The sequence below is a fragment of the Nematolebias whitei genome, chromosome 8 (assembly GCF_014905685.2).
Source record: "Nematolebias whitei isolate Nwh7 chromosome 8, NemWhi1, whole genome shotgun sequence".
In the NCBI taxonomy this organism is placed as follows: domain Eukaryota; kingdom Metazoa; phylum Chordata; class Actinopteri; order Cyprinodontiformes; family Rivulidae; genus Nematolebias; species Nematolebias whitei.
The window spans coordinates 31,183,294-31,196,176 of NC_056505.1; the positions used below are offsets into that span (position 1 = coordinate 31,183,294).

General features: G+C 38.5%; 1 protein-coding gene across 1 annotated transcript in view; it reads right to left on the reverse strand.

Annotated features, from left to right (window-relative positions):
• Nucleotides 1-12,883, reverse strand: part of si:dkeyp-14d3.1 (transmembrane protein 132C) — a 218,962-nt gene that overhangs the window by 8,740 nt on the left and 197,339 nt on the right. The window contains exons 6-7 of the mRNA XM_037681181.1: nucleotides 7,609-7,817; nucleotides 346-619 (exon numbers count right to left, since the gene is read on the reverse strand). Coding sequence (XP_037537109.1) covers nucleotides 346-619; nucleotides 7,609-7,817 — 483 coding nt within the window. The remainder of the gene's footprint in view (nucleotides 1-345; nucleotides 620-7,608; nucleotides 7,818-12,883) is intronic.

Genomic DNA, 12,883 nt, shown 5'->3' on the forward strand with positions numbered 1-12,883 from the left:
CCATCCATCCATCCATCCATCCATCCATCCATCCATCCATCCATCCATCCATCCATCCATCCACCCATCCATCCAGGCATCCATCATAGTCTTTAGTAAACACACTGTAGTATTTTATCATTTAGATCAGTCTGAGGGTTTGGCAGACATTCTTTTATTTTATTTTTTTTTTATTTTGCCTCAATAATCTTTTTATCTATGTTTGCCTTGCTTTCAAAAATGTATGCAGTTCTTGTGGAGAATCACATTTTATGACTAAATCAAGAAATAAAAATCCACAAATTTCACAATTTCCTTTTGTCAGTTTTCCTTTTTCTTTTTTAAATGAACCACGTCATGGTATACCTGGACAGTGGTCATTCCCGTGTCTAGTCCAACCAGGATTCTCCTGTCCAGCAGCTTTGCAATCGGTGGATCCTCGACCTTCAGGAAGTCCCACACGAGCTCTGTAATGTCCACCTGCCAGTCGGTGCCCAGCATAAAGGTGGTCTGGCCTGGTGGATCAGCTGACTCAGCAATAAAGTGAGTCAGGACTTTGATCATGGCATGCTGGTACTGCAGAGTGCAGCTCCGCCCTCGCCTGTCTTCATCGTCCTCATCCTCGCTGTCCCATGTTGACCTGAAAAGCAAATAAACAAAAAAGCACTGTATGAGAGGAGGAAACAACTTATCTTTTAATTCAAATATGGCAAATTAACCCAATTAATGAACTCATTTCAGATCCTTGATAGTTTCTACCATTTAACTGTCTAATATAAGACAAATCCGACTAATGTGTGTCTTGTGTTCTTTTCAGCAACATTCTTTGTGAAACATGCAGATTGGTGCAACTTAATCAGGAAGGTTGACTCAATAAAAACTATTTATGATGAAACGTCATTGATCAAAGCGATACGAGATGCTCCATCCAGTCAATGGCCATCATTCTTCTTTTTTCGGTGCCTCTCCCTCACCGTTTTCGAGCACCAGCTCTGAATTGTAAATGTGCTTACACCTCCTTACTGCTTTACTTAATAGCCTCCCTGATTGCTCCTTTGCTGGCAAATCTAATTTTATTACTTCGAGCAACAAATCAGCCAATGGAGGCACAACTCTTTCTTAGCAGGAAAATTGCCCCAAGTTTGACAAACTGGGTCTAAATGGTTACGATATAATTAGATTTTGCCTGTAAGTGCTTTTCTCTCTATTGCTTCAACAAACACCTTTATAAAAACTACAAATAAAGCACCCTGAGTTGTTGAGAAAGCAACCCCCTTGAGTTGTTGATCTGGGAGAATAAATGCTGCTACAGCTATTCAATCTTTCCCCGATGCACAGCTGGGTTACTTGCAAACAGAAAAAGGTTTTGTCAACACATATATTAATCATCCGCATATAGACTTACATTTACCTTTCTGTTTAATCATCATCATTTGTTCCTTTGTTTCCCTTTCTCTCTTCCACGTACACACTAACAAAGGTTGTGAATGAAATAAAAGAAAAGAAGAAAGGAAGTAAATCTCTTAAACAGTTTTTTTCCTGTCGATTATCCGCTCTGCTTGTCTCTTTCTGTCCGAATCCCCGAGGAAATCTGACTGACTGCTAAGCTGTGGGAATAAAGATGTTAGCTGCGAGCTCGAGGAAAAAAAGCCAAGAGTACAGAGAGATTTGAAGTTAAGAGCTTAAAAGCTTTGCTGGCAGGACAGATTTCACATGCATCTGAATGATGGCCATTAACCAAAAATATATTCTGAAGAGGACAGATCTATATATTCAGGCGTCATCACAAGTGCTCCAACTGAGGGATACTCACTCTAATTCAAGCTGCAGTGATCAGGGCTGCTGAGATTTTTTTACTTTGTTGTTGAATCCAAGCACAAAACAAATTGCATTATAACTTTTCCACTAGTTTTTTTCCAACAATCAAACCACAGTTTTAGCATTTCTTTTTAAAATGTGTCAGTTTAAAGCCACTGCAAATAACAACAGATCTTCCAACAACATGATCCAAACAAACCAACTGCTGTCGGATTTGGAGTGAAATGGTGCCAAAGCCTGATTAGCATGAGAGTGACTCAGTTCACATTAAATCAGAGACAAATGTAGAAAGAAAAAAAAATTAGGAAGAACAAACAAAGTCTGTGTGACCTTGACCTGTCCATGGTTGTTACTGTTGATCACATAAAACCTTCATTCTTGATCTGATATTAATTTAGGCCAAAATGAAAATGCAAGTTTGAGGAAAATAACACAGAGAGATTTAGGAGAAAGAAAGTAGTAAACAGACATTCATTTGGTCCTTTTCCTCTGATTTGACTGTTTGCTAAAGATAAATGTGCACTGATAAATCTGCTTTTTGCCTTTTTGAGTCGTTTCTGTTACTGTTGTTTTTTTTATGCTTTTATTTTGATTTGTGTGTTTAAACAGTTCTAGATGAATAATTTGGACTTTAAGTCATAGGGGTCAAATTTATTATTATACCTTTTCCAAATTCTCCAAATTTGATCTGTTAATCTGGTGATATGCGCTGCTGATTACCCATCCTGCTGATCTCACGCTGCTGATTATTTCATGCAGCTGTATTCATTCGTACTCATCTACTCACACAGACTCATGTTCGTGCTGCTGTTGTTCGGTGTATTGTTTTTGCACCTTTAGTGTTTTTGCGTATTCTTAATTTATATCTTAGATCCTTATTACTGTTTCTTTTTACAATTTATATTTTTGCTATTGTTGGATGTAAATGGGACCCTATGTACACAATTTTATTCCACCTCATGTACCACATGTGATGCGAACGACAATAAAACCTACTTGCACTTGAACTAAATATCTTTGTTCATAAATTCTTTTATTTAAGATACAAATTATGAACTATTATTTGATATTTCTGGATTCATTCTACAAACTTTGTTTATAGTTTATGTTATTATACAAATCTTCATGCAGGAGAGGAAAACATCTGCCAAACATTTATTCCCATCATTGCAGGTGACAGGCACTGAACGTCTCTTTTAGAATCCTTTGAGACTTTTAGAGTAAAAATAAATTATAAAAACATAACGTTTATAAGAACTTTAATGTCAGATGTTACTGACATTATGTCTTATTTAAAAAGACAGACAATAAATATGCAGTATATTAGTGGATATGAGGTCTGTGAGTAAATAATGTTAAATAATTTTAGCCTGAATATAAATCTGAGCCAAATCTTCTGCAGTCATCTCAAAATCTAATCTAAGTTGATCTAATAAACAAATCACACTGTGCCGAGAACAACCTGCTCCATAAAGCATGACCTTTTTTCCACCATTCACTTTCCAGTCCACTTCGGACTTCAGAGAAGAAGCTGCATATTGACGTGTCTTGTTTATTGTTGTTGCGCCCTGTGCAGCTTTTATTTTGACGTTTTTGCTGCATTTCATTTTTTTGCTTGGCCGATGGAGGTCATTTGGACAGAAATAGGCAGCATTGTTTCTGTACATACGGGGGGGGGGGGCGATAAGGGCTAATTGCATGTTTTGTTGGATCTTGGAACATTTTCAGGACAAATGATGATTTTCCAGGATAAAGAGAACGCCCAGTGAAACCAATAAAACTAAAAAAATATATAGCAAACTAAAAGACAACTGCAGGGAGGTTCTCACACATCAAACACATCTCTTAAGACAGATGTATGGAGTAAAGTGTTGAAGTCATGCATGCCCAGGTGTTACAGGTTTTTTTTTTGTCTGAAGTCTTATCTCGTCCCTTCTTTGACGGGACTTAGGAAGGGAAGAGATGAAGCCATACAGGCAGTGTCAGTCAAAAATGGACTGAGGAGTACATTTCCAGCTCTAACAGGCCTGATGTCTCTTTATTTTTCATTTCTCTTTCTCGCCCCTGCATGGCCACAACGTCCCAGCCTGACTGATGGAGGGAGGCTAAGCCACTTGTTATTGTCACTCATTGGCTTAGTTCCTTGTGGGCTTATGGACAGCGGACTGATGCTTGTTCTCTCCAGCAGGCGTTGGGCTACAATACAAGGTCATGCCTGTTATCCCCTGATAAACAAAGACAGTTGGAAAACAGGGAGAAACAAAGCTCTCTGAAGCCATCAGCAGTGGTGATGGTAAAAAAATAAAAAAATAATAAGTCAGCTTGACTGTCCTCCCTGATAAAGGCATACATACCAGCACACAGCTGGAAAAGCAACATACCCAACAAGCTGTGACATTAGCTGAATGCTGCACCTCTGTCACTCAAAACAAGAGGGGAGCATGGGTAATTAGAGGAGACAGACCGGTGCATGGGATGACTCCAAGTCCAACTTCAACACTTTCCAGATGTAATTACTGTAGGTAGGCTGATAGCTGCTCCGTCACTTGATGGATTCCTACTCTTGCCGTGTAGCGGTGCAGTAGCAGTGCTGGCAGAGGTGCTTCTAGTGACGAGGCCTCAGGAAAGAGCTCTGACCTCCAGACAGCTCTAATAATGTGCTGTCCCTCTGACAACTAAGAGGTACAATGGCAGGACACCTCGAGCCAGTGATAATGACACACTGTATTGCACAGGTCAGCCATTTTGTCATCAACCAAGAACTGCCAAGGAGACCGAGGCAGGAAGTGACAAGTGAAAAGGTGTTCAATCACACAGGCATGATTACCTTAGGTTTTATGACCAAAAAACAAACAAACAAAACAACAACATGAGAGAAAAAAAACTGACTATTCTACAGGATTGGCTTAGCTATGCCACAACAGATTATAGCTCAATAGCTGTAAAACTGATTGAATTGGACCCACCCTCTTCACAATCTGCATAGGTAATGTAAGTCAGATCACCCCTGATGCATCCTTACATTTCTCTGCTGATGATACAGTTGTTTATTGTCAAGCTAAAATAGCTGCTAAGGTTTTCCACCTTTTGCAATTTGCTTTTGACATAATCTAGTCTGATTTGTTCCATCTCCAACTGGTGTTAAATGCCAATAAAATCAAAGGGATGTTGTTTTCAAACAGGAAGTTTGTCCCAGCAGTCCTTCCCTCGATTTTATCATCAAATGGTGCTCCTACTGAGTTTGTTGATTCCTACAAATACTTGGGTATCTTGGTCGATGCACATCTTTCTTTTAAACCCCTTGTCGAAAACTTGGTAAAGAACCTGAAAATTAAACTGGGTTTCTTTTTCAGAAATAGATTCTGTCTAACCCTGAATGCTAGAAAACAACTTGTATCTGCGACTTTCCTTCCCTCAATTGATTACGGTGACATTATTTACATGAACGCTCCTACAAGAACCCTGCAGATGTTGGATGCTGTCTATCATGGTGCACTAAGATTCATAACTGGCTGTGATTATCGTACCCACCACTGCACCCTGTATTCACTGATTAACTGGTCATCATTAACTTCACACAGACTCTCTCACTGGTACATTTTCACCTTTAAATCACTTCTTGGTCTGTTGTCTTCATACATCTCCTCCTACATGTCCTTGTGTGAGTGCAGCTACAGCGTGCGCTCTCAGGACATTATTACCTGCAGTGTTCCCTCATTGAGGACTGAACTAGGCAAAAGGACCTTCTCCTACTCCACTCCTGTTTTTTTCATTCAACCTTTATTTAGACAGGTAAATCCCATTGAGACTTGAGGACTCATTTACAAAAGAGACCTGATTTCAACAAGGAATGATGACAACAATGGACAACATCGACAACAATAAACAGTTATAAAAAGTCATACAGATTTTTTCTTTTTTTTTTTTTTTTTTACAAATAAGATGGCTAAAAAAAAGGTAACAAAAAAACAGCTAGATTCTAAGGCAAATGTAAAAAACTAAAAACAGGAACATGTCTGCATTGGACCCTGCCAGGAGTCCAACAGATTCATAAAGCCACTTAGAGAGGTCAAGGTCGAGAACTTCAAATCTTTTTGCAAGATATTCCAGGAAACAGGAGCGGAGTACGAGAAGGTCCTTTTGCCTAGTTCAGTCCTCACTGAGGGAACACTGCAGGTAATAATGTCCTGAGAGCGCACGCTGTAGCTGCACTCACGCAGAGACATGTAGGAGGAGATGTATGAAAGCAGCAAACCAAGAAGTGATTTAAAGATGAAAATGTACCAGTGAGAGAGTCTGCGTGAAGTTAATGATGTCCAGTTAACCAGTGAATACAGGGTGCAGTGGTGGGTACGATAATCACAGCCAGTTATGACTCTTAGTGCACCATGATAGACACCATCCAACATCTGCAGGGTTCTTGTAGGAGTGTTCATGTAAATAATGTCAATGGAGGGAAGGAAAGTCACAGATACAAGGTGTTTCCTAGCACTAAGAGTTAGACAAGATCTGTTTCTGAAAAAGAAACCCAGTTTAACTTTCAGTTTCTTTACCAAGTTTTTCCACATGGAGCTTAAAAGAGAGATGTGAGTCGACCAAGATACTTTTCCTGGAATATCTTGCAAAAAGATCTGACGCTCTCAACCTTGACTTCTCTGAGTGGCTTCTAACATCTGCTAAGTTCCTGGGAAAAATCAACGCAGACATGTTTCTATTTTTAGTATTCTACATCACCTTATAATGTAGCTGTTTTTTATATATATATAATTTTCTTCCATTTATTTTTTTCAGTTTATATGCTTTCTTTTATGATTGTCTACCATTGTCATCACTCTTTGTTAAAACAGATCTCTCTTGTAAATGCGTCCTCAAGCCTCAGTGAGACTAACCTGTTTAAATAAATGTTGAATGAATTATGGCAATTCATGGATTTTCTAAGGCTGACTAGCTGTGGTGGCCATCTTTACTTTATGTGACTCTAAAACTCAATCAGCTGTAGATCTACATTCATTGATTGCTTTCTGAAAATATCCCAAGTGCTTCACAAGCTATTTTGCTAACAGACAAGCACTGTTATTTGGCAACGACTCAAAAACAGATCTCAGATCAGTCAGTGCTCAGAGTATGTGATATGAATGTCTCTCAACTACTACCACGCTAATCTCAGCTCAGTATCAATAAAGATTGTACAAAGACATACATCCTTGTCTTTCCATGCTCTGTCACTGAAACAGTTATAACTTTATACAGAACACCATTTCAAACATGAGCAGACTGTTCCTTTAATCAGCCATAAATGCAAATTCAGTGATTACCGGTACTTTCTGAGAGTTTAAAGCAACCTACTTGTTCATGAGATATTTTGCTGACACAACAGACAAACGAATGCATACAGAAGGGCTCCTAAGATAGAGAACTTTACTAATTGGCTTTTATGTACGTGAATGTTCTTGTAAAGTGCCCTGAGACAACTTTGTTGTGATTTGGCGCTATATAAATAAACTGAATTGAATTGAATTGAATTGAATTGAATTGAATTGAATTGAATTGAAGGGTGTACACCTCATTCCCTTTGGAAGTGATTAAACTGTATTTTCATGAATCAAACATGCATCAACTCTAATGATTTCTGTGTGACTTCATTATTTTATACCTAACTCAAATTATGCTTAAATAAATGCACAGCATAGCACACAAGGAAAGTGGTGAATAAAACCCGGACACATTCAGAGAAAAGTTAAAGAAGCTACAAGACTTTAAACTTTTTGCAGCGCACAGGCCCACAGCTGTGTGAGCAGCAGCTGGTTTTACCTCTGCCCGGCGGCTGCGATGGGCACCCTCCACCCTCTGATTTGGCTCAGCTCTGTGTCTGACACCTCAATCTGAAGGGGGAGACGAGGGATCCACACGCGGAGCTCCAGCTGAGTGCCGAGGTGTCCGTAAGTGAAATTCACCATCATCTTCACCTTGCCCTTCATCTCCTTGCCATTCACAAAAACGTAGTCGCACCTGTCAGACACCTGCGGAGGAGAGAGGGGGGTGATTGTTAAGACAGTTTTTTCCCCATGTGGTGCTCTTCTAACAGCTGCACTAGATAACTACACACTGATAATGTAGACCTACACTGTCTCATGGACACAGACTGTGTTTACTGTGCGAGCCTCGTTCTATAAGTTTATTTTAAGGCTCCACTCTTCCAAGCTCTCCACTGATGTACAACGTTATTCCTCTAACAACTTTGAAGAAGATGAAAGGTCCTGCGCAGTATGAGCCCAACACTCAGGAAGAGAGGGGCCGAGGGCAGCGAGGACTTGTTCAAACCTGAGGGAAAACAGGCCGTGCGTAGTTTGCTACTTTATTACTGCTCAGCTTGCAGCTCAAAGCAAAACCAACAGATGGAAACTGGAAAGAGGGGAGCAGTTGTGTCGAGATAAAATGACCGAACTCAAAGCCATCTGTTTTGTAAATGACTTTAAGGAACGAGCGGGCCTGTTCTGTGCTGCAGAGAGACACAACTCCTTGTTGTTTTGATTTTTTAAAGTTCCCAAATGCTCCCTTCTTCACACTAGCTTTTAATCATTGCTTGGATTACTCCCTCTCTGTCTCTTAAAAACCTCAGCACCACATCAAGAATAAAAAAAAATAAAATAAAGACAGTCATAGGGGGATATTCGGCGAACACACACTGGCAGAGATAGAGGTAATTAATCAGCAGCTAAACGGAGACACAGGTTTTTTGGGGGGACACTTTGTCAATCGTATTGATCCTATCATGTAGCAGACTGTGATAGCAACAACTGCATTGGAATTAGATGGTCTGGGAAAATATCTTTTTTCCCCCCTTCCCCCTTATTTCTCCACAGCGAGATAAAACTGGAAACAGCCATTCATCATGGAGCTGGAGCAGGATATACTCTGTGACGGATTTTGGTCTCCTGCACTTCATCTCAGCTTAGCAGTAGTTTCTGTAGTGCAGTGGGAACTATATTTCCCTGTTAGATCCATACACACAGTAAGCAAATGTGATGCATTGCTTAAATAACCTGCACCTGGACACGTAGCATTCAACCTGTTTGCGTGTTGAGGTTAGTGTCAGAGACTTACCGGTTTATTGCTATAACTCACATCCATGTAAAGACATGAGGGAAAACAAACTGATGCAAACTGGAGCAAGAAACTAAAGAAACAATATGATGCAACAAACTGATACTAATAGAGTACAGTACAGCAAATAGCATCATTTTATGCAATTCGGCATAGAATAAAGCTGCCTGATGCCACTTGGAAAGCCACAAACTTTACAAATTGTCAACCTACAGTGGCCCTGAGGTGTAAATGAACAACATTTGAAAAAACAGAATTACATTTGAAAAACACAACAACATTTGAAAAAACAGAATTACATTTGAAAAACAACATTTGAAAAAATGGAATTACATTAAGTCAAAGTGGAAGTGGCCAGAATCAAATTTGAAAAAAATGGAATCACATTCGAAAAAAGGAATTACATTTGAAAAAACGGGATCATTCAAAATTATATAATTTTAGTTTTTATAATGTAATTCTGTTTCTTCAAATGTAATTCTTTTTGTAATGTGATTCTGTTTTTTCTTATGTGATTCCGGCCACTTTCGCTTTAGCCACTTCCGCTTTGGCTTAATGTAATTCAGTTTTTTCAAATGTAATTTAATTTTTTCTAATGTAATTCAATTTTTTCAAATGTAATTCCTTTTTTTCTAATGTGATTCCTTTTTTTATAATGTGATTCCTTTTTTTATGTGATTCCGTTTTTTCTAACGTGATTCTGATTCTGTTTTTTCAAATGTAATTCCGTTTCATCTAATGTGATTCCAGCCACTTCTGCTTTGGCCACTTCCGCTTTGGCTTAATGTAATTCCGTTTCTTCAAATGTAATTTCATTTTTTCTATGTAATTCAATTTTTTTCAAATGTAATTCCTTTTTTGTAATGTGATTCCATTTTTTATGTGATTCCGTTTTTTCTAACGTGATTCTGTTTTTTCAAATGTAATTTCGTTTTTTCAAATGTAATTCTGTTTTTTTTTTTGTTTTTTTTTTCAAATGTGATTCTGGCCACTTCCGCTTTGGCTTAATATGATTCCATTTTTTCAAATTTAATAAAAATTTTCTAATGTGATTCTGTTTTTTTCAAATGTGATTCCGGCCACTTCTGCTTTGGCTTAAAGTAATTCAGTTTTTTCAAATGTAATTCCATTTTTTCTAATGTGATTCTGTTTTTTTCAAATGTGATTCTGGCCACTTCCGCTTTGGCTTAATGTAATTCAGTTTTTTTCAAATGTAATTCAGTTTTTTCAAATGTAATTTATTTTTTATTTTTTTATTTTTTTCAAATGTGATTCTGGCCACTTCTGCTTTGGCCTAATGTAATTCCGTTTTTTCAAATGTAATTCCATTTTTTTCAAATATTGTTGTTTTTCAAATGTTGTTCATTTACACCTTAGGGCCACCGTACCATCAACCTCAAACTGAAAGCTTTTTTGTTATTTTCCACAGGATGGGAGAAATGTTCAGCACATTGGTCTGTCATATTTAAGAATGTGAAGTCTCTAAGTGGGCATTTTTTCAAGAATGTGACATTTAGATCGAGAACTAACTCTGCTGAGAGGTGTATTTTTGAAGACCGCATAGTTCTGATCAATATTGTAGGCATTTCTGACCAGCTTTCCACAAAGTTTTAAATTTAGTTTAGCTGCCTGCCTCTATTAAAACCTTAATATTGGACGATACTCAGACACTACCACACCTGTTTTAGCTCAATATCTGCAGAACTGTTTGAGTTGAAGCCATTTTTTGTTAACATTTTCATTGTCTAAAAGTTATTCCAGTACAGAAATACATACATGTACAATAATTATTTCTAAGAGGTATCATTTAAATCTGTCCAGAGGTTCATGTGATATTTTGTTAACAGACAGACACACTGACTTACGCAATTACACGACCGTCCATCTTTCATGGCAGTAGGCAATAAACATGTCTGTCCATAAAGGTGAATAATGACATAAAGCCAGGACACTCAGGACACGTGTGATAAAATGATCAGGAAGGAACCTCAAATGGCTGTAAATTGTAGTTGACTGCAAAGTCCTTCACTCAAGTTTTGTTGTTTTGAAATGTGATCTATAAATAAATTTGATCTTGAACTTGACCTGGAGGGGTGGGGGTGGGGGTGTCTGAGGAGAATACAGCACAGAAACATGACACATCATGTTGCTGCAAGGCCACATGTCTCCAAGCTATTTATATTAGGAATCAGCTCTGTTGCTGTGTGTGATGAGATACGGATCAACACGGTTCCATCTTCATTCAGATTACTGCTATCAGTGCCAGATTTTCTGAGCTTTCAACAATTCTTCAACTTCCATTCTGACAAGTATTTCAGGCCTCGAATAGATCCAATATCAACATGACGACTTTATCACTTTTATCTTAACACAGCCTCGATTCTGAAGGAATTGGAATGTTGTGCAAAATGTAAATAAAAAGAGAACATAATAATTTATAAATCTTATGAGTCCATATTTTATTCAGAAAGAAACATAGTAAATATATCAAATGTTTAAGCTAATATATGGTACATATATTTTGAGATGAGGTCATTTTAAATTAGATGGCAGCAACAGACTTAAAAAAAAAAAAGTTGGTGGAGTGCCATGTTTACCACTGGGAAGTATTCCCTTAAACAAAACAACAACAACAACAGTTTTTAAACATTTAGGAACTGAGGAGACCAGCTGCTGGAAATTTTGGAGGAGAACGTCATCCCATTTTTTTTTATCAGATATATGTTCTAGCTGTTCAGCAGTCTTGGCTCTTCTATGCTGAAGTTTTTGTTTTATGATGCGTCAAAGGTTTTCAGTTGGTGAGACTGCTGGCAGACCAGTTCAGCACCATTGAGGACATTCTGTCATAATGGATGCAGCATTGGCATCAGTAGTATCTGTAATGTGGTGGTGGTGGTGGTGGTGGGGGGGAGGCACTGGTGTGTGTGTGCGTGCATACACCCCCCTAGGGTTGCCAACTGTCTCGTAAAAAACGGAATTGTCCCGTATTTAGAAACAAAGTAAGTGTTCCGTATTGAGCTGCAATGGGACGCACTTTGTCCCGTATTATCATGAAAGTCAAAAAACACGTCCGTGAGTTAGAATGATGGGGCGCTGTATATGGGATTTGACGGTAAATTAACTCCCACTCTCTCCTGCTCTGTGACCAATGAGCAGTCTTCTTACTCACGAAGCCCTGAATCCGGCTCATCTTATTGGTCCAGCTCCTGTTGTTTTATCACAACCGCCGACAGGCAGGATTCGACGACATCATGGACACGAGCGGCGGGAATTCAGAGGATTTAAACAGCGTGCACGGTTCATCTTCCATTAATAACCCGACTACTCCTCCCAGAAAAACAAAGAAACGGCTGCAAAAATACAGAATCGACTGGCTGGAAAGAGTGCACGCTAATGGCTATAAAGCACATTGTACTGTCTGCCAGCGCACGTTGTCTGTAGCTCATGGTGGACAGTTTGATGTCAAACAGCTTCCACCGCTGGACACATAAGAAATGTGAAAGACAATAAAACCAGGAGAATCCTTGACCAGTATTTGTCCACTGGGCAATGCCAGAGGCAGATATGGTATGTAAAATAATAACTATATTACAAAAGCATAAGCTTAATGTGTAAAAGTGCAATGAATGTGAACATTAAAGGCCAAATATATTTTTATTGTGCTAAACAAGTAGAATAAAAAAACAAACATAAAATAGATAAATAAAAAAATACACAAATGAATTTATATAGTATTTCTTATGTTTATGATTACTGCAGAGACAGTCCATATACACCACACTGTGAAACATACTTTAAGGTACAACTGTGGATTTAAGTTGACTCTCCAAACACTGAATAACTCCAGCATTGCCAAGAAGATGTCCTGTGGGAGGATGAAGGCTGAGGCTGTGGTCACCGATGTCCTGAAGATGTCCCGTGTCCAAACGCAATAGAAGAAGTGGTCCAAAAATTGAAAGTGGAAGCAGCCCACTCCGATTCT